The 26,906-nt window shown below is 38.5% G+C and overlaps 3 protein-coding genes across 9 annotated transcripts in view; 1 reads left to right on the plus strand and 2 right to left on the minus strand.

Annotated features, from left to right (window-relative positions):
* septin8a (septin 8a) overlaps positions 1-14,941 on the minus strand; it is a 68,471-nt gene extending 53,530 nt beyond the window's left edge. For all 3 annotated transcript variants that reach the window (XM_061898620.1, XM_061898619.1, XM_061898621.1), the window contains exon 1: positions 14,781-14,941. In XM_061898620.1, the coding sequence (XP_061754604.1) occupies positions 14,781-14,810 (30 nt within the window). In that variant the 5' untranslated portion in view covers positions 14,811-14,941. The remainder of the gene's footprint in view (positions 1-14,780) is intronic.
* A 3,149-nt stretch (positions 14,942-18,090) lies between these two features.
* On the plus strand, positions 18,091-23,573 carry LOC133551672 (ankyrin repeat domain-containing protein SOWAHA-like). The gene has a single exon (XM_061898629.1). It carries the CDS (start codon positions 18,170-18,172, stop codon positions 19,274-19,276), a length of 1,107 nt encoding a protein of 368 aa, XP_061754613.1. The 5' UTR covers positions 18,091-18,169; the 3' UTR covers positions 19,277-23,573.
* Positions 23,574-24,991: 1,418 nt separating this feature from the next.
* shroom1 (shroom family member 1) overlaps positions 24,992-26,906 on the minus strand; it is a 56,863-nt gene continuing 54,948 nt past the window's right edge. For all 5 annotated transcript variants that reach the window (XM_061898628.1, XM_061898625.1, XM_061898626.1 and 2 more), the window contains one exon: positions 24,992-26,148. In XM_061898628.1, coding sequence (XP_061754612.1) covers positions 25,900-26,148 — 249 coding nt within the window. In that variant the 3' untranslated portion in view covers positions 24,992-25,899. The remainder of the gene's footprint in view (positions 26,149-26,906) is intronic.

Here is a 26,906-nt window from a genome sequence, read left to right on the forward strand (position 1 = left end):
GAAGTCCACTCTCCAAGGTAAATCCTGTACATTATTATTACATTACTCCAAAAAACTACTGTGGTTGTTAGTAGTACATTTCATTCTATCGTTTTTACACAATATTTATTACCTCAAAGTTAGTTTTACTTTTTAAAAAGGTATGTTGAATATTAATATTGTATTGTTTTGGGGGGTAAGCACCAATTAAATAATTAATAAAATTCATCTGAGCTAATTTAAATGGTAGGCATTGATTTGCGATACAAGTGTTTTGAGTTAAGAGCTCTTCAGAGAGGCAATTCAACTCATAAATTGAGGTAATACTGCATGTTTATATCTGTAGGTATTCGAGTGTTACTTAATAGATCGTCACATCAAGGGGATGGGTCAAATACAGAGGGACAAATTTCGCCGCACCTAGTGTGTGTGTGACAATAATTGGTACTTTAACTTAACATCAACCACTTTTTGCTGAAAAAGCACGGACTGTCGGTTCAATGTGCACAATTGGATAATTTAGTTGTCAGACTACAATGTGTTTATAGAAGTTTGGATTGTAGTATGGCAATTTTTCATGATGAAATACGTTAATGTGTCTCCTATCCATGTTAGCAATTAAAGTAGCTAGCGATTAAGTAAGTACATTTTATTTATAAAGCATTCTTCACAGATAAAAATCACAAAGTGTTGTAGAAAACAGTATAATTAAAACAATAAACTTAAAACAGGAGCAACATCCTAAAAAGGATGAACAATATATTTTTTAAAGTGGATGAAAAAAGATTCAAAGTCTATTAACTAAAATCTTTTCCGGAAAGCTAAGTCTTCAAAACATTTTTTAAAAGAGTCAACACAGTCAAGCTCAATGAGAGACGTGTGCAAGTCATTCTAGAGTCTGGGGACTACACAGCCTGGAATGCCAGGTCTTCCCGGGTTTTAAAGTGAGATTTTGAGAGCTTTAAGAGACTCTGGTCTCAAGACCGTAGGTTGCAACCTGACGTCTAGGGGCACAACCAATCAGCGATATACTGAGGGGACCCACTAACCAACGCACGGAACGTCAGGACTAAAATCTTAAATTATGCAAAATTTGACTGGAAGCCAATGAAGACCTGATAGAATTGGGGTAATGTGGGCGGTTCTGGGTGCAACGGTCTAAAGCAATGGTTCCCAAACTTTTGCAGGCTGGCGCCCCCCTTGGCTCCCCAGTGAAATCCTAGCGCCCCCCCCACAGACACATATGGAAACAAACACCTCTTTCTTGATATTTGGTATGCTGCAATTTGAAAAGAGAAAGGTTAAACACAAATGTGTATTTCACAAATAAAACCCAATTTAGTAAACCAATTTATTTTTTAGCAGTTTTAACTGTTTCAGCAACATAGAATGGTAAATAAACATTCCACCAGTAACCTTCATTGTCTCACACTTAATATTAATGGGATGGATGTGCTTGGTGCAGGGACATAAGCTTCTCAACATCAGGCTGGAACTCACTAAGAAGAAGTCGTAGATCCCCGCGGTCAGTAATGTTCAGTCGGTTTCTTTGCTTGGAAAGAAGCAAGGCAACTGCACTGAAGCCCCGTTCTACTAAATATGATGTTGGCGTGTGGTAACCGGACCCTGATGCGTCGTCCACTGACTCGTCCTGCTGCACGTGTTGTGTACAAATCGTCAAACAAACGTTCGAACTTCTGACTTCGGACTGCCGCCCCCCTACCGCCCCCTTCTTCCTCACCGCCCCCCCAGATCTTTCCACCGCCCCCAGGGGGGCGGTACCGCCCACTTTGGGAACCACTGGTCTAAAGTCTGGCAGCCACATTTTGTACAGTCTAAAGTCTCTTTAGAGTTGACTTGTCGATCAAGTGAACACAGAATTACAACAGTCAATGCGAGATGAGATGAACGCGTGAATGATCATTTCAAGATCCGAAGTTGATAACATATTTCACACTTAAGAGATATTCCTCAGGTGATTAAAAAAACATGTTTTGTTTTTAATTGGCGCACTGGCTGCTTCTCCAAGAAAGGAAGGGTATCAAAATGGGGTAATCTAATTTGGTTTCCTGATCAGGACAATTTTACTGTGGTTTATCATTAACATACAAATAGTAATGTTACAATTTGTTGTTCAAAAATGTGTGATCCTTTGAGGTTGTGTTTGTTTGTTTTTTAAAATAAATGGCAGATCTAAAATATTGGGTCAAAATTAACTAATTTGCGGAGGTATCACATTTTTATGCATGTGCTATTGAAAGAAAAATTGGAATGTTTTTTTTCTCAATGACTGATTACCAGTATTGATTTTTGTCTTGCTAGTGCAACATAAATAATTAAATTAAGTGTTTGAGATAAATATCTAGGCTATATAGACCTGATACTACTTCCATTCTTAGTATCCTTCATAGCAGACATTGTGTAAAATAAAAGTTGAGAATGACATCAACTCTGACTAAAGCCCGGGCAACGTTCCAAGAGGTTGAATAAACGCGCGATGATGACCGAATGTGACAAAAGCAGAAGGGAAAAGCCGGAGTTGCTCGAAAAGGACTATACATCGATTTTATGACCACCCATCATTTTCCAAGGCTTTGTCCAGTCTGATGTGGCTGCTTAGCTAGCTGGAAAATTAGACCCAACTGGACCGCAACAGGAGGTGTCGAGAACAGATGACGGTTCCGCGGGGCTTCTGGAGGCTCCTCATCAAGACATAATTCAACACGTGACGAGAGGAGAAACGCCACCTGATGACCTCAATGACAAAACCATATACACACGCTAAGTGCTCCTCCAACAAGACTTGGTTGCTTCTATGCCAAGGATCATCATGCAGATACATTAGCGTGTCCCCTAAAGTGCCACATATCACAATTTGGACATCTGCAAGGTGCATTTGCAAATGAATTACAGCAGAAGAACTTGCCATTTTACCTTGAAGATAGTAAATATGCACAGAGATCCTGCAAAAGTGAGCCCAAATGTAATCACCTGTGCCTTACATACAACAACGTAGCACTCCAAGGTCAAACATTTCATGGATGACAACGTCAGCGCTCAGCACCACAGTCTGGTATGATGAAAGATTTCTTGCAATTGCTTTCAACAAGATAAATTAATCTAGTTTTTGCGGAATGCCCTTACACACAGGATGGGGGCCGCCTCTGTTGCAGCTGTAAAACTAGCTCCAAAGCTGGATTATTTATTGCAATGTTGGCTTCCTCGCTCCAAAATTCTGTGTTTGATACTTACATAAAAAAAACAGCAACCCGGGAAAAAATTTTGTATTTAGAAAAAGTGGAAAAAGCTGCATTCGGGCGGAAGGCAGGGTACACCCTGGACAAGCCCCCACCCCATCGCAGGGCCAACACAGATAGACAGACAACATTCACACTCACATTCACACACTGGGGCCAATTTAGTGTTGCCAATAAACCTATCCCCAGGTGCATGTTTTTGGGGGTGGGAGGAAGCCGCAGTATCCGGAGGGAATTCACGCAGTCATGGGAAGAACATACAAACTCCACACAGAAAGATCCCGACCCCAGGATTGAACTCAGGACCTTCTTATTGTGAGGCACATGATATAGTAGTTTTTTACTTTGTTTAGTTTTAATGTACTATTAACTTTGTTTTAATCAAACAATTGTCTTGGAATGAAAGATAAAAAGGAAACTAGTTGAAGTGTGTTGACATTGTTAAACCGTCAATAGCACTCACCATAAATACATTGAAAAATGTATAGATGATACGTGTGACTGTTATGGTTTATTTCGAACATGTAGACGGATACAATGTGATACATCATATAAAAATTACATATGTTCATTTCTCTTTACAACATGTTTAAAAGGAGTAGGAAGAAGCAAAGCTGATGGAATCTTACCCCTTTTCCAAGTCATACCAATTATTTACATATTTGTTTACTTCCTGTTCTGATCCTGTAATTGTAACAAAATGTACACCAATGAATACAACCGTTCTCTTAATAGTTAAGCCAATCATGATTCACATATGAGATGAATAATATGTAATTTTTTAACAAAGTTCAAGATAATTACCAAGATTCTTCTTCCTTGTACTTAGTAAACACTTGTAGTTTGAACAGCCTCTTAAATTGGATCATATTAGTACATCATTTGACTTCTTTGCATAATCCGTTCCATAATTTATTTACATATATTGATATGCTAAAGCTCTCCAGTGGTGTACATGTTTTGGAATAGATTTTCCTCTAAGGTTGAAGTTCTCCTCTTTTTTAACAGAATTGTTGTATATTCATAGGTAGCAGGTTATAGTTTGCTTTGTACATAATTTTAACTGTTTGCAATGCACCAAATCAATGAGTTTCAGTATTTGGCAGTATAAAAAATAGAGGACTTTTGCATGTTCTTGATAACCTACCTTTGGTATTATTCTTACTGATATTTCTTGTAATACGGTTAGTGAATGAAGTGCACTTTTGTAATTATTTCCCCATATTTCTACACAATAAGTCAGATATAATAATACTAGCAAGCAGTAGAGTGTGCAGTGATTTTGGTTCCAGAACAAATTTTGCTTTGTTCATTATAGAAATATTCGATGCCACCTTGTGTTGTATATTTCTACTTTGCAACTTCCAAATCATTTTATTATCTAATAAAATGTATTTATTTAACACGTTCCATATCTACTCCGTCTATTTGTATTTGTGTTTGACTTCCTCTTCTAATGTTACCGAATAGCATTATTTTCGTTTTAATGAGTTTCAAAGATAGTCCGTTTTTATTAAACCAGCTCTTTAATTTGCTCATGTATTCTGTTATTATTTGTATTAGCTTCTGTGTGCTTTCTCCTGAACAAAACGCAGTTGTGTCATCCACAAATAATTATTAGTGATTGGTATTGGTATTGGCTGATCTCACTCATGAAGGATCGGTATCAGGATCGGCAGCACTAATACAGAAGTTAGAATGTTACAGGATTGGAAATTTGAATCATGCAAAAACTGATGTGGAGATGAGGAATGACACATTCTACCACCACAAAGGTTTTTACAAAATGTATTTCTCTGTTGAACAACTCATCCGCACGCCCTTCCTGTTCCTCGATCCTCACACACAATTACTGTCCCGCCTCCTCACTCATCTCCGTCCCCCAGGAAAGATCAAATAAATGAGTGAGTCAATTGTTTTACCAGACATACTTATCACCAGTAAAGATACCGTCACTGAATTTCTTAATACAAAAAAACTAAAAGTATGGCTGCTTCTTCATTGAGACAAGGTAATAAAACAAGTATATGACTTTACTCTCAGTAGATAAAATGCAATGGCAATCTTTTCTCTGTGGATGCACTACAATGTGTTTTCTAGTGATTTATTAGAGCACATGGGACAGGATTGATTGGCCCAGGAAGATACGATTGCACATTAGAGAAGCCAAAGAACCAGGTGGAAGAGATTGAAAGTGGAAAAAAGTGACAGCAAGTAGCTCTCCAATTGTCCCTACTGATGAAAAAAAAAAGAATGTGTATATCCAAGAGCCAAATAAAATATTTGAACTATCTAGGCCAGTGACTAGTGTAGGATTCCACCATTGAGAAAGTGGGAGACTTCAACATTCACCTCCAAAATACAGTAGAAAATTCCAAATTTATATTTTTGGGTAGCACAAAATGTTCAAACAACCATCACGGATGATGTAATATGTCATCACACCTCAGCTATGTAAGTTCTGAACTATTTGCCTCATTTTCCATTTTCGACACACCGCTCCTGAGGAAATGGATGACATAGAGATGAATACGTCATGATAACCATAGAAATCTCCGTTCTGCTCAGTACAATATCATCCTGAGAACCAGCATTCTTGGCAGCTAATATTTGTGTTTTGCATTGCATGGCTATTACTTCCCCAAAATATTTAACTCTGACAAAATAAATGAAAAAAATACAAATGTTCACTAAAATTGGTTCTAAGTGGAATATGACTAAATTGACAATAGTGAAATAATAACGGAATGTAAGTAAGAACATGAGAATTTGTATGTGAAGTATTAAAAAAAAAACTTTTAAGTAATTGAAGATAAAAGTTGTACTATTAAGAGAAAAACAGTTTGAATGTTACGAGCAAAGCCTTAAAGTTACACAGAATGAGAAAAAAGTCATCAAATAGGAGAGAAAACCTAATAATCCTGCTAGGGTAAAGGCGGAATGTGACAAGATAAAGTCATAATCTTAAGGGAAAAAGTTGTGCAAAAGATAAAGTTGTAATGTTACAAGTCTGTGGAATGATATTTGAAAAAAAGTTGGAATACTAGGAAAAAATTCCTGATGTTGGAAGATTAAAGTCGTGCTGCTATGACATAAATTGCATTATTGCGTGATTAGAGTTAAAATGTTATACAAAAAGTGAAAATGTTACGAGAAATCATTTTCATTATTAATACAAAAAGTAACAATGTTATGGGAATAATTTCGTATGATTAGAAAAAAGTTGTAATTCAGGTGGAAAAATTGAAAGTCGTAATGCCACTAGATAAAGTTGCAATAGTATAAGATGGGAGTCGAAATGTTTTGCGAAAAGTGAAATTGTTACGGGAAACATTTTTCTGTATTGGGACAAAAAATAACAATGTTACGACAATAATGTCTTATAATAAACAAGTTGTAATATACTGTAGAGACAAAAATTTAAAATCTTAAAAAAATAAAACAAATCTACACAACTAGTCATTACCTGAATAACCTGCAGGAAAAATGTGTCAGCTTGTTATAAGAATCAAGTCGTAGAACAAGAAAAAAATGTTGTAATTTAGGTGTGAAAAGTCATGATGTTTGATGTTGATGAGGGACAAGCGGTAAAAAATGGATGGTTGGAACAATTTCACAATGTTATGCAAAATGTCAAATTGTTACCAGAAAGAATTTGCAATATTGCGATTTTTTGATTGATTGAAACTTTTATTAGTAGATTGCACTGTACAGTACATATTCCGTACAACTGACCACTAAATGGTAACATCCGAATAAGTTTTTCAACATGTTTAAGACGGGGTCCACGTTAATCAATTCATGGTAAATTCATGGTAAGATAAAAGTAACAATGTTATAGGACTAATGTCGTAAAACTGAAAACAACTGTTCTATAGGAGAGAAAAGAATCCTAATCTTGCAAGATTTAAACCAAAATGCAACATGATGAAGTCATAATTCTGCAGGGAAAAAGTTATTAAATCAAGATGTTATGAAAATTTAATTGCAGAACATGAAAAAAGTCGTAAAAGTCGAAAAAACTTATTCATGTTTGATAAAAAGATGAAAGTCGTAATGCCACAAGATAAAATGGAAAAAATACAAAATGAGAGTTAAAATGTTATGCAAAAAGTGAAATTGTTACAGAAAAAAATGTTCAGCATTGAGAAAAAATTTTAACAATGTTACGGGAATAATGTTGTATATCTAGAAAACTGTTGTGCTGTAAGAGAAGAAAATTAATTATCTTGCTAGATTAAATGTCGTTAAGTCAGAATGTTATGAGAATGAAGTTGAACACTAATAAGCACTAGAGTTGGCATGCAAAATAAGATAAAATTACAACACAAAAAAAGTTGTAATGTTCTGCAAAAAGTCACATTGTTAAGAGAATAAAATCGTAATAAAATAAAAAGCAAAAGATGTAAAATGTTTAATAATTCAGAGAAAAACGTTGTCGTATTGCAAAATAACACAAACACGTCATTATATAAGCATTTTTTAACAAAAAACATAATTGAAGAAAAATGTATTGATGTGAGAAAAAGTTAAGATGTTACTTCTAAAAACTAATGTAAATATGATTTTTTGTTGGCAAAAACTAATTAAACTTGAAGAATTTAGTCCCAATGTTTCCAGAATGAAGTTGTAATTTCTGCAATAAAAGCCATTGCTACAAGTTAAAGTCAGAACAAATATTATCTATAAATCTATTTCTAGACTTTTGAGAGCCCGTCTATGACCTCTTCTATCTATACATACACATTGAGTCATTCTGTCATTATTCATTCCCTGTGTTGACTTTGACAAGCTGGCCTGCAGGCACTTCTGGCCTGTATGTTCCATAAGCACCGCAATGCATGCACCCATGACACAATGCATACATCCTGTGTACACTTCTCATCTGAACGTGCAAAATAATTAGGTACGAGTCTTTGAATGCATCTGACAGTGAGACTTACACATCTGGGACCGACTACTGTTGCAAACATTCCACTTGCCTAGAACTTGTTCTTGATGATAATTCCAGATTGCATGCAGGCCTGGCGGGTGAAACAATGGTCTTTGGGGTCAGTAAGTAACCCTTCCAACGTCGTTGGGCTTTTTGTTACATAATAGTAGCAGCAGCTAAAGTTTTAAGGAGAAAGCTACATACTGTAAGTGTGTATGATTCTTGCAATTTTATGTAGCAAGGTTGAAAAAATGCAAGTCAAAAATTACCCTGAGTGGGGGTAATAATAAAAGAGTGTTACTTTTCTCCCTGTTGTGAAAAATGTGTTGATTTACTTGGAGCCACAAAGCATTTTTCTCCTGGAGGAGGAAGTTATGCACGAAGTAAAACTTTTTTTCCCTCAGCGTAGCAAAAACATTTAGTAACTTGTAGAGATGTCTTGATCTGGGAGATGTTACATGCAAAACCAAGCTTTAGAAATGGTTGTTAAAATATACAAAATCTGCTGACATATGTGAACTTGTGACCCTCACCTAGTCCAATTCTACTCAAACCTGTCCCAATTAGTTTGGCCTGCAAAAATTGTTTCGTCTATTATAGTTTTTAAGTAATTAACGTTTCATTATTCGTACACAACTCCCTTGGGTGGTTGGTTTGAATTTATTTTGAACATGTATGCAATTACAAGTGGTAGATCACCTGTCCTAATCATTTGTGCTGCAGAAAATGTTTGTGCTGCTATGTTTTTAAGTTAACGTTTAATTATTTTTGACGGTATTAATTAGAACCATCACTCCAACCATGTCAAAATCTCCCCAAACTTACGCCAATTGTTTGTGCTACATATCTGCAGGTTTGTGCTGCAAACATTTTTGATTTAACTATTATAGACACCAGGCCCCCACGCCCCTTCTCAAAACCTCCCCATCTAGTCCCAATCGTTTTTGCTGCTAAACATTTTGGTCTAACTACAATAATTAATAACCAACTCCATAAAATGTTAACACAAAATCAATAATACTATAGTTAGACAAAATGTTTTGCAGCACAAACCAGAACAAACAATTGGAACTTGTTTGAGGAGGTTTTAACAAGATGGGGGATGGGGGGGGGAGGGCTGGTTATAAATATTCTAACTTTAATCACAAATCAGGCGGGTGTACCAAAAACCTGACACGTAAACATTGTGTAGCGTTAACAAGTGTAAAAAGAAGTTAACCGCTAATGCAGTCTTTCTCAAACAGTGGGGAGGGCCCCACTGTTTGGGAAGGCACGGTACACTGTCGGGGGGAAACATGCTTTTTTTGCTGTACCAGAATAAGATGAGCGTATGTTGCACTTGGCTTCACAGTAACCACGGTGGGGGACGAGGAAAGACTGGTGCGTTGTTTCCTTTGTTTTTGAATAGCTTACAGTGTTATGCAGAGGTATTGTCTTATCAAATTTATCGACAAAATATACTGTTTTAGTCATGGTGGAGTGTTGGGGGGGCGCAACATGTTTTCTTCTTCTTAGGGGGGCGTAACAGAAAATATTTTAGAAGCACTAAAGGGACAAGCGGTAGAAAATGTATAGATGGAAGGATGGATGCGCTACTGTAACGTAACACTCTACAACAGGGGTCTCAGACATGCGGCCCGCGGGCCAATTGCGACCCGCGAGACGTTATTTTGCGGCCCCCACCTTAATATGAAAGTTTAATGTTAGTGCAGCCCGCGAGTTTTATATGAATGGTGCTTGACAGCGTTGTGTTATTCAGGTCCAAAATTGCTCTTTCAACGTTCTGGGTTGCCTACCCCTGGCATTAGTGGAAAAGCGGCAAATTAATGAAAGCGACAGAGACGTTGCCATGGAGTCAAGGGTTTTCTTACACAACTGGCTGCAGTCACACCGCAACACCTGTCCATCAGTAATAACAGTCCCCGATAGCCTGGACCAATTCAAACTGTTATTTTTTTAATTTTTATTGTTTAATTTGCATTGCCTCACACGATGATATATTTCTATATGATGCCGGATAACACTCCGAGAGCCATCACTTTTTTGCGCTCACTATCCCGGTACTTTCCCGGCTAATATCCGCCGACTGCTGTGTTGCTGTAGGGAGGAAAAGCGGAACGACACACATTGCAGAAATAACATTATTCTCCGTGCATCGGCTAAATACAAATATATTCCACAACCCCAAACATGTCTTTTTCAAAATCTGCAGTGAAGAGAAAGGTTTGTGATGAGCAAAGACAATTCCAGGAAAAGTGGGAGATGCAATATTTCTTTGTTGAACACAGCGGCACCCCGACGTGTCTTATTTGCACAGAGAAAGTTGGGGAGCACAAGGGATACAATTTGAAACGTCATTATACAACTAGACATGCTGAGGAGTATGCAACATTTTTTTTAAGAAATCTTTTCTCGCGGCCCAGCCTCACCCAGACTCTGCATCCAGTGGCCCCCAGGTAAATTGAGTTTGAGATCCCTGCTCTACAATAACAATGCTTTTAGCAGCCAATAGGAATGATAATAGTTCTTTACTAGATGAACATTCTATTTATTTGATCATTCTTACAATTCTGAATTTCTGCAATGGTATTTGACCATAACTGGAGGGCATGTTTAAATGAGCGGCGTGCTGTTATTCATTGTGATGGAATCAATGAGAGAAAACAAGAGTTGCAGGGTAATTGGCCGCATTGATCGTGGCCTACAAAGCTATCCCAAAGCTGCGCAACTCTGCAGCGCATGGCAATGACACGGCCTATCAATAGCCGCACCCTTTTCACACACAAGAGCCAGGCAGGCTCATCAGTTTGTTCAATATGGTCTCACTTAGTTCCGAAAAGAAAAAAAAAAAGTTTAAACAGGAAGTCAGACAGGCCCCAGCTGTGCAGCCGCCCAGCCGCTACCGCTGGCCTGTTTCACTGCATTCTCAGCATTTTTCCCCCCATAATCAATGCCCCAATTTTATATTCCAAAATCCCAGTCAGCAGCAGAGCGGCTACTGTACGCAACGAGCTAAACGGAACACGACTTCTGTTATTGTTGCTTTGTTTGTTAAAGGAGTGTCGTCTTTATCCCTTTAGCCTTTCTAGTGTCCAGTACATAAGCATGTTTCATTATAAGATCAAGGAATGTTATGACCACACTGACAATGTAGCATTTCAAGGAAAAAAAACTCCTTATTTAAAGAGTATATAGTCATAATATTACAACAAATAAGCTGTAATATTATTAGAAAAATAAAATTTTAGTGGTATGACAAAAAAGGCCTAATAGGACAACAAAAATTGAAAATTTTGTGATATTCCAAGAAAAACATGTTGGCTACCAGAATATAGTTGTATTTTTCCACCAAATATTTTATATTATTAAAAAATATATATTATTATGAAAGGCAATGTTACAAAGTCATGGGGAGGAGGTCGTAATATTACTCAATTGAGTTGAAAACTTAAGTTGAAATACTATGAAATTACGTGAGTTAAGTAGTAATAATATCGCAACCTAACGAGTCTCTTTTTAGGAGTCTAAATCCAACTATAAAAATGTCGTAACACAGAAGACAAAATGTGCAAGGTTACATGGAAAAATATATGTTATGAGAAGAAAAAATAGAAAAGCTGTGATATGGAAAAAAATCAGATGCAGCATAACAAGATTAAAGCTTTCAGAGAAAAGATCATGGGAAAAAAACTCATAATGATGAGACCATAGATATCAGCATATTAACATGTTACAAGAATTAGGTTGCCGGGGGGAAAAAGTTGCCGCAAAGGACAAAATCCTATATTTTGAAGTAAAAGAGTCATGATAAAAATGGAGAAAAAAGTCAGAATGTTACAAGAATTTTTTTTTTTCTTAAGAAAAACACATGAATGTTGTTAAGAATAAGGTCTGAATATTCTGAGAATAGAGTAATAAGAACAAGTACAATACTGTTACAAAAATATTTGTAATAAAAAATCTTGCGTTGGGAGAAAAAATTTTAACAAAGTGAATTTCTCCTACATAAAAAAATATTTTAAGATCGTAAAAATAAGCAATCATAACATTACAGAAATCAAATCGTAACATTCTCAAATTTAATCGATTCAATTAAGAGAAACATTTTTGAACCAAGTCAGATTTTTTCAATTTATATTTATATTGTTTAAGAATGATGTCATAATGTGTAAAGTATAAAGTCGTAGTATTAAAAGAATAAAGTAATACTTATCACGGCCCGGGCGCATCCCAATGTGCACTCACCTGTGCGCTCTAATGAGCGCACATCCAAGCGCCACTCCCGCAGAGGCTGCAATCAATCACCCGCAATCAGCACACCTGAAGCTGATCATCAGACCCGCCTTCAAAAGCATGCACATCCTGCTATCCCGTGCCAGAACTTAATTTTCTGTTCGAGTACAGTAAGCCAACTAACGAAGCGCTATGCATTTCTCTCTCCGTGTTTCTCAGTGTTGTGTTCTCTCCTTGTCGTTCCTTGCAGCTAACCTTTCTTTCCCACGTGACTAACAATGTGTCTCATCTCCTCGAGTTCCCTCTGCTTCTCTGACTGCCTCTTGGATCTCGATCTCCCGCCAGAACACGGACCTTCGACGCCTTGCTATAGCCCCGACTTTTCTTGCCTGAGGATCTACGAGCCTGTCTTCCCCTCCGGGATTTCCGCCTCTCGCTCAACACTACCAGTAACACATAACAGTTAATTCACACACATAGTCGCGTACCATACACAGTCTTGGATTTAGTCACACTTTATTCCTGATTATTATTGTATATTGTGCATATATAATAATTAAATATAAAGCTTTAACTATGCCCCCGATGTCTTTTCCGTCTCCACCTCCTGTACACAACAATACTGTTACAAATATTAATGTAAACTCGGGAAAAAAGCTACAGTAAGACGAAAACATTTTTTTATAATAAAAAACATCCATTAAAGGCCTACTGATACCCACTACTACCGACCACACAGTCTGATAGTTTATATATCAATGATGAAATATTAACATTGCAACACATGCCAATACGGCCTTTTGAGTTAACTAAATTGCAATTTAAAATTTCCCGGAAGTTTCTTGTTGAAAACGTCGCGGAATGATGATGTGTACGCGTGACGTAACGGGCTGTTAGGATTATTAGCGCTGCGCACACACACAGCTAAAAGTCGTCTGCTTTAACCGCATAATTACACAGTATTTTGGACATCTGTGTTGCTGAATCTTTTGCAATTTGTTCAATTAATAATGGAGAAGTCAAAGTAGAAAGATGGAGTTGGGAAGCTTTAGCCTTTAGCCACACAAACACACGGTGGTTCCTTGTTTAAAATTCCCGGAGGTGAAGCTTTACTATGGATCAGAGCGGTCCAGTGAACATGGATCCCGACCAAATGTCAACCAGCAGTTTTCGGTGAGAAAATTGTGGTAAAAAGTCGCCACTTACCGGAAATCAGCTGAGCTTGAGCCGCACATACAGCTGCCATCGACTTCCATCAGACACTGGCCTCAAGACACCCGTGGATACACTCTTCCGACTATCAGGTACTATTAAACTCACTAAAACACTAGCAACACAATAGAAAGATAATGGATTTCCCAGAATTATCCTAGTAAATGTGTCTAAAAAAATCTAAATCCGTCCCAATGCAATCGTGTTTTTTTGTTTAACTTAATTTAATGTTTGTTTGTTTTTTTTGAAGTCCGCCGCTATTAATATCCTCAAACACAAATCTTTCACCCTCGCTCAAATTAATGGGGAAATTGTTGTTGAAGGCTCCCGTTAAAAACAATGTGAGGATGTGAGGAGCCCTCAACGGGTGACGTCATCGTCTGCGACTGCAGGGCTTTTCTGTTAGCGACCAAAAGTTGCGAACTTTTTCGTCGATGTTCTCTTCTAAATCCTTTCAGCAAAAGTATTGCAATATCTCGAAATGATCATGTATGACACATAGAATGGACCTGGTATCCCCGTTTAAATAAGAAAATCTCTTTTCAGTAGGCCTTTAAGAGAAAAAAAAAGTTTGAGTATTATTAGACGTAACATTGCTCGAAAATACTGTAGTTACAAATATGTTACACGTGAAAAATGAAGCCCCAGGGTAAGACGTGATTTACTGTTGAAACTATGACATATTTCAGATTCCTTTTTGTCTTTTAGGGACAAAGTGAGACATGCACAAGCGCTGTCAGGAGGGAAAATAAAGTACTAACATCTGACAATATGACAACACAGTAAATAGTACATGCAATATGACCGGAAGTTGACAAATTAAGTCACATGACAGCAACACTATGCTTTCTTGCAAAACTATTTAAATCTATTTGATAGTCTTTGCCTGCTAGCTAGCTAACATTTTACACAACAATGCTTTATTTAGATAATACAACCAATGGAGCACAAGCAGATAAATAATCATGAAATTAACCAAGATAGATCTTATTGGTCTGAAATGTGCTTCCACAAATGACTTCCACCGTGTGGGCTGAGCCCCACATTGGAGGCTCCCAACGCGGGGAAGGCTTAACCATACTCCCGCTAACATTCGCTGGTTTTAAGCAAATCACTACCGAGTATTGGCATGTATTACAGGAGACACCTGGGGAAGGTCGACTCACCGAAAACACGTCCACGTCCGTGGCAGCCATGGTGCGGAATGTGTTTGCTGCGTGGGACTGAGGAAGGAGTAGGGGGGCAGAAAGGGAACTGCCCTCGACGCGCTCCGCTAGCCTGCTGCTGACAAAGAGGATACCAGGAAGAGGGAGGGGATCATGACAAGATCATTCTCTGACACGTCGCCATCGCGTCGCTTAAACACGCGCAGGCTTTACACTTCCGTGTTGATAATGCACTCAATCCCACCACAAAACATGTTTTGTGCGATTCTGTCGTCTGCTTAGTGGGAAAAAAATCAAAGAAAAACGTCTACCTAGGGTTTTGCTGATCAGCCAAAAGTGTTTTATTTTAATCATCTGCACAAAACAATGCGTAGTGTTTTTTATTTTCAATTGTAGCTGAGATAGGCACCAGCACCCCCTGCGACCCCAAAGAGAATAAGCGGTAGAAAATGGATGAATGGATGAATGGATGAATGGATGGATGGATGGATGGATGGATGGATGGATGGATGGATGGATGGATGGAGCCTTGCAGATGTCTGTGGGTAGGACAGGTCCGTCCCAATATGGCGGCCTGTCAGGTACTTCCCACTCCTGGTTCTAAAGAATGTGACGTTACATGCCAGGACAAGAAATGTGTGTATCTTATTGCCACATATTGACTAAGGGTGCCTAATATTTTATTTATTTATTTTTTTCCCCTTGGCCTCAGTCTGGACCCCTCTCCAGGGCTCAGGCTTAGACCGATTTTTTAATTTTATTTTAATCTTCTATTTTTTTCTCCCATCTCCTACCCCACTTGTTTACCTGTATTTCACCTTTTTTGTAAGGGGCGCTGGAAGCTGGCAGACCCGTCAGCCATCCTGTTCTGTCTCCCTGTAATGTTTGTCTGATCTTGAATGGGATTGTGCTGAAAATTTTAATTTTCCTGAAGGAACTCTCCTGACGGAATAAATAAAGTACTATCTAATCTAATCTAATCTAATCTAATTAGGTATTTGTTGTCAATAATACTTTGCATTGTTTTTTATATTATTTTAATATTATTTTTCACCTTTTTTTAGTAAAATATGGTAACCAAAATATTAGTAAAATCACTTTATTATGCAAATCAGTTGTACACCCCTGCAAATCCCTATGTTAAACATACAGATTTTTTTTTCAATAAGACGTCAGTTATGTCCCCTAATGTGAGTGAGTACAGATGTGCAGCATCAACATACTTCCATTGTGAAACATCCATCTATCCATCCATTTTCTACCGCTTATTCCCTTTGAGGTCACGGGGGGCGCTGGTGCCTATCTCAGCTACAATCAGGCGGAAGGCGTAGTACACCCTGGACAAGTCGCCACCTCATCGCAGGGCCAACACAGATAGACAGACAACATTCACACTCACATTCACACACTAGGGCCAATTTAGTGTTGCCAATCAACTTATCCCCGGGTGCATGTTTTTGGAAGTGGGAGGAAGCCGGAGTACCCGGAGGGAACCCACGCAGTCACGGGGAGGACATGCAAACTCCACACAGAAAGATCCCGAGCCTGGGATTGAACTCAGGACTACACAGGACCTTCGTATTGTGAGGCAGACGCACTAACCGTTTAATCTATTTTCTACCGCTTGTCCCGTTCGGGGTTGCGGGGATGCTGGAGCCTATCTCAGCTGCATTCGGGCAAAATGCGGTGTACACCCTGGACAAGTCGCCCCCTCATCGCAGGGCCAACATAGATAGACAGACAACATTCACAGATCCGTCCTGTGTATACCAACCAATTGTTGTTGTTTTTTCTGATAAAGACATCAAACAATACAATAAATGATAATATTTATTTTCATCATAAATAATTGAATACATTGATAAGAGGTTAATTATAATAATAGTATTAGAATGATGGTAATTGCTAACAATTTGTAAATATAATAGATTTTATTTTTAAGAACAATTGTTTTATTTGTTTCTAGATCAAAAGTAAATATTTCTTAATTTATAAATATGTGTGTGTGTGTTTGTGTGTGTGTGTGTGTGTGTGTGTGTGTGTGTGTGTGTGTGTGTGTGTGTGTGTGTGTGTGTGTGTGTGTGTGTGTGTGTTAAACATACACAGTTACAAGTAAAATGTCAATAATGATACATTTTAGATGGATTTTCTGTAATATAACTGGAACAATAAATAATAATTAAAAGGAAAATAAAATGTTGTTAAAGTAAAAATTAAAAAAAATAAAATAAAAATTAAGCCACAAAATATGTGAGCACAGCCAGTTATGGATTATATGTGTATATAGTGCTTTTTTACCTTTAAGGTACTCAGGGACGGCGTGGCGCAGCGGGAGAGTGGCTGTGCGCAACCCGAGGGTCACTGGTTCAAATCCCACCTAGAACCAACCTTGTCACGTCCGTTGTGTCCTGAGCAAGACACTTCACCCTTGCTCCTGATGGGTGCTGGTTGGCGCCTTGCATGGCAGCTCCCTCCATCAGTGTGTGAATGTGTGTGTGAATGGGTAAATGTGGAAGTAGTGTCAAAGCGCTTTGAGTACCTTGAAAGTAGAAAAGCGCTATACAAGTACAACCCATTTAAAGTGCTTTGACACTATTCCCACATTCACCCACTGATGGCAGGAGCTGCCATGCAAGGCCCAAACCACGACCCATCAGGAGCAAGGGTGAAGTGAACGTATGCAATCTTAACTGTAATAATGAATCTGGCAGTTTGAATGTCATGGGTAAACTTATAAGCTTTTTTTATGAAATGTTTATGACATTTTTAGTATTAGTCTTACTTTGTGTGCTCTGTAGAACCAGCGTCCTCCACAGTAGACATTTGATTTTGAGGTATTTAAATTACCCAAGTTACAGGAGCACTTCTGCTTTTTTTTTTTAACCGAATAGCTAAATAGCCCACATGATTAAAAAAAAAAAAAAAAAGGATCTAAAATGGAACCTTGGGGAACACCAACAGTGTAACTAAAGAAGAAGAACAAACAACTACTGGCTGAGTCTGAGGTAAACAAGATACAGAAAAACCTTAGTTGCATAAATCAAAATATTTGTCATTGCCGAAAAAGTAGCGGCCTTAAAGGTGTGCCTCGAGGAACGCCTTAAATCCCAAGTTTGAACCCCAGTGTTTTTGGTTGCTCGCAGGAATAAAATAACGTCAATATTGCCAGCACACATTAAAATAAGGTGCTTTTGCAGCGTAATGTGCAGATAGTGTCAAGACTCTTCAAATGACAAGGTGATTCAGTCCAGCAGGTACAAACCTGTCTGCATGTTAGTCAGGTGACGTCACGGCAACACTCCCATCAGAAGACCGAGCTATGCAGGAGGAGGAGGAGCCGATCAAGGTGCACCGACAGAACACTTTCCAGTTCAGTTGGAAAGAAAAAAATGCTGAGCCAAGAGAGCGTCCTGTCGGTTCTTCAATCAGCGGGGGGCCGCGTGAAGAAGTCTGAGCTGGTGTCTCTCTTTAAAGACTTTGTGGACTGCGACGATCCGGCCGAGAAGACCCGGAACAGAGAAGTCTTTAAGGCTTTTATCAACAACGTGGCCTACGTGAAGGAGAGCGAGGGTGTCCGGTATGTGGTGCTCAGGAAGTCGTACCGCGAAGGTTTGCCGGAGGACCGGGAGGACCCAGAGGGCAAAAAGGAGGGTCCACAAGGTGAGGACAAGACAACTGGACTGCTGTCTCCTATTGAGCTTGCGTTGCAGAAAAGCAAAGAAGATTCACATCTTAAAGAGCAGAAGAGGCTTGGTTCCACGGTCAAACCCTTCGCTTTGCCTCTGAGGATGCCTCCCCCAGACGTAAGAGTGGACCCCCCTGAAGACCCCTTAAGAACCAAAAGGAGACCATTGTCAGAGGAGCTAAAAGACAACAGAATCTTGTCTTCGGTTCCTCTAGATCAGGACGAGCACAACTGGCTGGTCAAGTGCGCCTCGGGTCACTGGAGTCAGGTCTACGGTCTCCTGTTGAGGGACCGCCAGCTTGTCCACAAGCGGGACTTTGTGTCGGGCTTCACCGCCCTGCACTGGGCTGCCAAGCACGGCAACAGCGAGATGCTGGAGAAGCTGGTGGACGTGGGCGTGGACGTGGACGCCCGGACGCGCAGCGGCTACACGGCCTTGCACGTGGCCGGCTTGCACAAGCGGGACTTCATTCTGGTCACGCTGGTGGAGAAATACGGCGCCGACGTGCGGATACGGGACAACGCCGGCAAGAGGGCGTACCACTATCTGCACCACGACGCCTCGGAGGCCATCAGGGAGATGTTAGGGGCACCTAGAGTCCAGCAGGCGGACCACGACAAGGACGAACCGTTCCAGGACTCGTCCAAGGGCCACCATTCCATAAGAAGCCTCTTCCATCCCCACGTGAGGACGAACAGGAGGGGCCACAAGTCCAGGCTCTCGTTCTTCTCGCTGAACGACGATACGGCCGGCGATGAACGGGAGGACAAGGCTGTCAGCCACAAGGTTCTATTGGACGTTTTCGAGTGACGACCCACAAGGGATGCTTTCTGTTTTTTGTTTTTTTTGCTTTATTGATCGAGCCTTCTGAATGTTTTGAACTCCTGCTTCCGTTCTACGGTTCCTGTTATAGCTAAGAAACCACAGTTCGACTGATTTAACAGCACCTCTGCTGGTTACTGCCAAGTACTGCACTACATTCAGCATGTATGAGTAATTTCTTCACAACGTAAAAGTATCGACGTATCACTTGTGATACAGTATCGAAACATCGATATTTTAGGTGAAGTATCCAAACACTTGAAAGGAATTCCTATGATGTCATAATAGGTCAATACTTCATTTGTCTCAAAGGCTAAGTAAACATGAAAAAAGTATCATTGTTAACAATATATTTTTTTCCGCTTACCATTGATATCTTGGGTGGACTATCCATCTGAATGTTTTGGACTCTTGTTTCCATGCTAAGCTTCTAATCAGTAGAAAAAAATGTAACTCGTTGTGTTCCGGCTATATAGTTTGACTGACTCAACAGCATCTTTGCTGGTTACTGACATGTACTGCACTACATTCACTATTTATGAGTAATTTCTTCACAACGTAAAAGCATCGACGTATCACTTGGGATACTGTATCGATACATCAATATTTTTTTAATGAAGTATCCAAACATTCGAAAGGAATTCCTATGATGTCATAATAAGTCAATACTTCATTTGTCTCAAAGGCTAAGTAAACATGAGAGGAGTATCATTGGTAACAATATATTTTTTTCCGCTTACTATTGATATGTTGAGTGGAATATCCATCTGAATGTTTTGGACTCCTGTTTCCATGCTAAGCTTCTAATCAGTAGAAAAAAAATGTAACTAGTTGTGTCACGGCTATATAGCGCGACTGACTCAACAGCGCCTCTGCTGGTTACTGCTAAGTACTGGACTACATTTAGCAGTAGTCACATAATTTGTCACAATTCCTCATTGTTGGTTTTTTTTTTGCTTTATGATTGATTCTATGAGTTATGAATTTCTTCATAACATAGTGAATAGTGCTGAATGTGCAAAAACAATATTGACGTAGGTCTTGTGAGACAGTATCGATAACACTAAATGGCAATATTTTTTAATGAAGAGTCCAAACAATCAAAATGCCACAATGAGTCAATACTTAAATATGCATCACAGGTGGCGCTACATAGATGGAATAAAGGCTCTGTTAGCTAGCGCCCGGTTCGTAGTGTGCGTAAAGCCCTAAAGTGCGGATAACATCCATCCATCCATCCATTTCTACCGCTTACATGAGTTATTTTATTAATTTGACATCATCTGATCAAAGGCTTTCAAAAGCGTCAAAAATGACAAAAATACATGATGTGTAATATTTTTGACCCTGATGAGGATAAGTGGTGTAAAAAATGGATGGATGTCCCCAGTGCGGGTGTGTGTGTGTTCTTGTATTTTAACCCTTCTTGAGACATCAACAAGGAAAAGTACCTTCCATATGAGGAAATTATGGTCCTAATATGGAAAACCATTGTATCTAATAGAGAATTTCTCATTTGCACCCTAGTGGGGAAATCTATAAAAATTAGGGTGGTCCCAAAAAGGAGGGATTTTTAAAACGGACTGTGTTGGTTTTAAAAGCGCTCCCCCTCTGGTCAACATATGAAATAACAAGTGTGTGTAAAAAATTTAAGTGCCCCCCTCTGGCCAACATATGTAATAACAAGTGTGTGTACGAAATTGAAATGCGGCCCCTTTGGCGAAAATTAAAAAATGACATATATATGTATATAGAGACATACTTGAAGAAAATCCACCCATCCATCCATTTTCTATCGCTTATTCCCTTTTTTTTGGGGGGGGGTCGCTGGAGGCGCTGGCGCCTATCTCAGCTACAACCGGGCGGAAGACGGGGTACATCCAGGACAAGTCGCCACCTCATCGCAGGGCCAACACAGATAGACAGACAACATTCACACTCACATTCACACACTAGGGCCAATTTAGTGTTGCCAATCAACCTATCCCCAGGTGCATGTCTTTGGAAGTGGGAGGAAGCCGGAGTACCCGGAGGGAACCCACGCAGTCACGGGGAGAACATGCAAACTCCGCACAGAAAGATCCCGAGTCTGGGATTGAACCCAGGACTGCAGGACCTTCGTATTGTGAGGCAGACGCACTAACCCCTCTGCCACCCTGAAGCCCAACTTAAAGAAAATAATAAAGATTAATTAATTAATTAAAAGTTATACCAAATACTATAAAAATGGAACTCATCACCTCGCTGCTTGGCACTCAGCATCAAGGGTTGGAATTGGGGGTTGAATCACCAAATGATTCCCGAGAGCGGCCTCCGCTGCTACTCACTGCTCCCCTATGGGGATGGGTCAAATGCAGAGGATAATTTCACCATCCCGTGTGTGTGTGACAATCATTGGCACTTTAACGTTAAAAAACAATTACAAACAAAAAAATTCAACAAAAAATAAATAACTGAAAGCTTACCTTTTTTTATATTTGCATAGTTTGTATATATAAATAAATTTTGGAAATACAAATCTCTTATATATCTGGAAAGGGTGGTCCGAAAGAGGTAGGCATTGTTCAGAGGTTTCAAGAAGGTAACAAATACAAGAACGCGTATGTGTGTACTGATGGTGTTTTGTCAGTTGAGCTTGTCAAAAACATGTCAACGTCTGCTATGAATCAACATATTCAGGATAGTGACTATGCCGCCCCTCCCCGCCAGTGTGTGTGTGTCTGTGTGTGTGTGTTTGTGTGCATATATTGCCTGAGGTGTTGTATAATTCGCATGACAAACACACACTCTGTTAGACGTCAAGACAATGGCTCATCTTCAAGCCTTGGGCATATTTATTCTGCACAAAGATATCATTTAAAGATGCAATTAGGCAGATTTTTGTTTTAGTCCACTGGTCATTAATTTAATTTTTGTGAGAGGTGAGTTTACTGTAATTAATGTTGAGCCTTTTAAATCGATAACATTCAACTACTTTTGAATATTATTTCATTTTCGATTAATGATCGATATCTAAAATAAATAGTACATTTTTTTAATTAAAGTATCACAATATTTGTAACATTAGATAAGATTCATTTTATATATTTTTATTTTATTTTTATATATTTTTGCAATATTATGAAATGTTTTAGTTTTTTTGGTATTGACCTTTTTATTCAATTTATTGTTTTTGAATAAATATTAACGACCCAAAACAAAACACAAATTGAATGTTATGAAACTTAAACATGTTAAATACTAATTTGATAATATTTAATTAATTACAAAACGATTTGATAGGACAAAGCATTATAAACAACTCCAAATATTTGTATTTTATTTTTTAACAATGATAAAAAGAAAAACAACAAATAAAACATATTCCAAACAGTATGTTTCAATATCAATGTATGAAAATATAAAATTGTTAATATTAAAAAGGAAAACAACAATTATATTCAGCTAGTCAAGCTAAGCTAAGCTAAACTAAGCTAAGCTAACTATGCTAGTTCCGGTACATTCCTTTCGACAATAAATGTCCTTTAAAGATAATAACTGTGAGCTACAGCAGTTATAAAGGTAGTAAAATGTTAAACTAATCTGCAAGCTAACAGGACACCAAAGGTGAAATATGAGAGGAGGTTCAACATTTGTCGTCTGGGACAAGACAGAAATGTCCAAGGTCTTACATTTGTCAACCTTGATGTTGTTTGCTGTAAATGCTTCATAACATTACTGATATTGTTAAAAATGTTCTAAAAAGTATTTCAAAAAAAACTGCTGAGCTCATAATGATCAAGCAAATAATAATAATTCTATAATTGCTAAAACACGTTTATTTTTTTTAGGATAAAAAAAAACTTTTTTAGTAATTATTTCAATTGTTTTAATTGTGCATCAAAGCTTTGATGATAAATATATGTTTTAAACGAAAAGAGGTTAAAAACAAACAAACGTGTGCCTCATTCAGAATTGTTGAGTTTCTAACAATATTTTATTTTCAAATGTAAATCAAACTATATCAACTAATAATACTATTTTCATGTATGGACATTATCCATCCATCCATTCATTTTGTCCCATTCGGGGTCGCTGGAGCCTATGCTGCATTCGGACGGAAGGCAGAGTACACCCTGGACAAGTCGCCATCTCATCGCAGGGGCTTCACAGATAGACAGACAACATTCACACTCACATTCACACACTTGGCCAATTTAGTGTTGCCAGTCAACCTATCCCCAGGTGCATGTCTTTGGAGGTGAGAGGAAGCCGAGTACCAGGAGGGAACCCACGCTTTCACGGGGAGGACATGCAAACTCCACATAGAAAGATCCCAAGCCCGGGATTAAACCTAGGACAACTCAGGACCTTTGTATTGAGGCAGACGCACTTACCCCTGTACTACCGTGCTGCCCATGGACATTATTAATACAGTTAATTATTTAATATAGTAATGCTTTTTTTTTTTAAATAAATACTTTTAACAATATGTTTTAATTTTATGTACAGTACAGTAAAGCCCTGGTGACACATTGAAAAAAAATATTTGATTGTTTTAATTCAATGGGAAAATGTTTTTAAATGAAAATAAAGTAATAAACCATTAAAGCTATTCTTATTTCCTCATTACTCTGGTGTGAATCTGCGGTATGAAAATAAATAAAATGTATATCTTTTTTTTTTGCACTCCGGTCTGTAGACGGACTCTCTTTAGGTACACTTGCACAATGAGCGGTCATGAGAACTTATTCGTACAAAATACATAGCGTGTTGGGGAAATGTTGGTTGAAAATTATATTGTTTTGTTATTCTTCATATTTATTATCAATACATTTTTTTAAATTATACAATACAATTATTACAATGAATTACATATGCATTAACATTTTTGATACTCTATATATTAGTTTAAAAAAAAGTTTTACTGTACAAAATCTATTAATATACTGTACATATGGCTTTGATAACGCACATGAAAATACAATATTAGTGATGGATGAATGACACCTCAGTGAGTGTATGGCGCACTCGCTATCTGTATTGACACTGCACTGATACTGTGTTGATGTTTTATAATGTTCATCCGCCATCTGCTGGATTATATAAATCATTACCTGCAGAAAACAAATGTAAAAATTTTTGTATAAGGCGTCAACACTTTAGTATCATTTAACCCATCACAATACAATACAATACGATAAAAGTAAATGATAGCAATCCAAATGTTCATTTAAAAAAATATATATGTTTTTAATGTGCTATGATATGTACATGAAGTGTTGTAATTATACTCCAACTCCACATTCTTCTTGGTCATCGCCACCGCCGCCGTCCATCCCCCCGCCGCCCGACCACACCACCACAAATAGATGCCTGAACTGTGGGAAACACTGTATTGGGTCTCATTTTTATAGTCTTTAATATGACTCGGCCTTGAACTCCAGACCTACCGATCTCAGGGCGGACACTCTAACCACTAGACCACTGAGTAGGTACTGTATTTATACATTAATAAATTACCAATGTGTTATATATTTGCTGGTAAAATAAACGTAAAATACCGTACATATTAGGTTTAAATAACAAATATTGGAAACTTAACTATTTAAAAAAAATCTTAATATTAATAATATGACAGAAAATTATCAAATGTGTTATTTGCAGTTTAAAATTTCAGTTGCTTTCACTCTTTTGCAGCAATAACAAGTGGCCATGGGAATAGGAGGTTCTTAATTTATTGACAGTTGGACCAACAGGGTGGAATTTACAACTCCAAGCAGGCACATGTGACTCAGAAAAGAGCGAAAAAGAAGACGTGATCCTGACGAGTCATCAAAAAGTCTGAAATGTCTCCCTCTTTGAGAAAGATCGTGTCAAGGCCACACGGGGCATAAACCACCGTCTTCTTTTGTGTCTCGCTCACTAATGTGTGGGGATTCCTGCAGGGTGCAGGAGAAGAAGTAGTCTTGGTAAGTCCTCCACACACCATCGCGCTTGTTTTTACATCCTTTTGTGGCCCTTCACACATAAATATACTGTACAAAACTGCCGCACTTTTTTTTTTAAGCCAAATCACGAAACAACTTAACTAGCACAGCAGAGAGGATTCTAACCTCTACACACGCACACACACGCGTACACTCTGATGTTGGACAACATCACTTGTACAAATCTGCCGCGACATTCGAGTAAAAGGAAGTAAAAAAAAAAATTAAAGTGTCATCTATTTAGAAATTAAATACGACTATTTCAAGTAAAATGTGTTAATTATTTTGTTTGCATGCACTTAGTTGTCTGTGATGTCAGTGTGTACCTTTCACTACAAAATATTCCAAATGAAGGGGAAATATGTTCTAGCCGGATGGAGTTAGCAGGGTTTTTCAGGAAGAAGAAATGTGCATTTAGGTATTATTATTATTGTTGTTATTATTTTTAGGACAAAGTGCTTTGATTTTGGTTTTTGACTCCATGCAATACAATCTTAAAGCTTAAAGGGCCAGCTCCCCCGTGTGGACACGCCCGGAAATGCAACGTCGACACTGACGTCAAGGCACAGGGGTTTGAAAAGTGTCAGGATGCGTCTGCCTTTTACTGTGAAGAATTAGACCACGTCCGACCTCGGGTCCACCTCAGAGGGTCTTTGAGAGGGCGCCCAGCTGCTCCTCCCCCAGCCGCTGCTTCTCCTCCAGGTCCTTCTGGCGGATGAGCAGCGAGGCCTTGGTCTGCACGAAGCGGCGGTAGTCCTGCAGCTGCTGCTCCGACAGCTGGCGGGACAGGAAGGTGGACACCAGGCTCTCCCTGCGGTCCAGGTTGTCCTTCAGGTCTTTGGCGTCCTCACGCTGTTTGCACAGCAAGTGGTGGCGACTGTCCAGAGATTGCTGGGGCATAGAAGAATGATTTTGCTTGAATCAGAACACGTGACCACAATTCTTGCAATTGCCACATCCCGCCTCTCCCCAGTTATTACTTATAACCAACGGAAATCAATACAAAGATGATGCCCACACTTTGCTTGGTCGAGCACATTAGTGCCTGTCACAGACCAGCCCTATCATCAATGTGATCCTTCCTCCCGCCAGTTACTAGTGATAACCGTCACCTTGGATAATACAAATAAACAGAACAACTTATAATTAACCAAAAAGTAATACCTCTAATGTGACTGCTCATGCAATCAGTCTACCTGCCAGTTGTTAATGATAACTACCTTGCATAACGGAAATAAACTGAATGATTTAAAATAACCCAATAAGTTAAAACCTATTATAAGATCTCAAGCACATGTGCATGCAAGTACAATAAATGTGACCAAAATAGTGCAATTACTCCTCCTGCCAGTTATTAATGACAACCAACACCTTAGATCAGTGGTTCTCAAATGTCGGTACGCATACCCCTGGGGGTACTTGAAGGTATGCCAAGGGGTACGCGAGACTTTTTTTTAAATATTATAAAAATAGCAACAATTAAAAAATCCTTTATAAATATATTTATTGAATAATACTTCAACAAAATATGAATGTAAGTTCATAAACTGTGAAAAGAAATGCAACAGTGTTGACAGCTAGATTTTTTGTGGACATGTTCCATAAATATAGATGTTAAAGATTTCTTTTTTTGTGAAGAAATGTTTAGA

The sequence above is a fragment of the Nerophis ophidion genome, linkage group LG04 (genome assembly GCF_033978795.1).
Source record: "Nerophis ophidion isolate RoL-2023_Sa linkage group LG04, RoL_Noph_v1.0, whole genome shotgun sequence".
Taxonomy (NCBI): Eukaryota; Metazoa; Chordata; class Actinopteri; order Syngnathiformes; family Syngnathidae; genus Nerophis; species Nerophis ophidion.

Coding starts and splice junctions, on each gene's coding strand:
- LOC133551672 (XM_061898629.1), top strand. CDS start 18,170: ATGCTGAGCCAAGAGAGCGTCCTGTCGGTTCTTCAATCAGCGGGGGGC.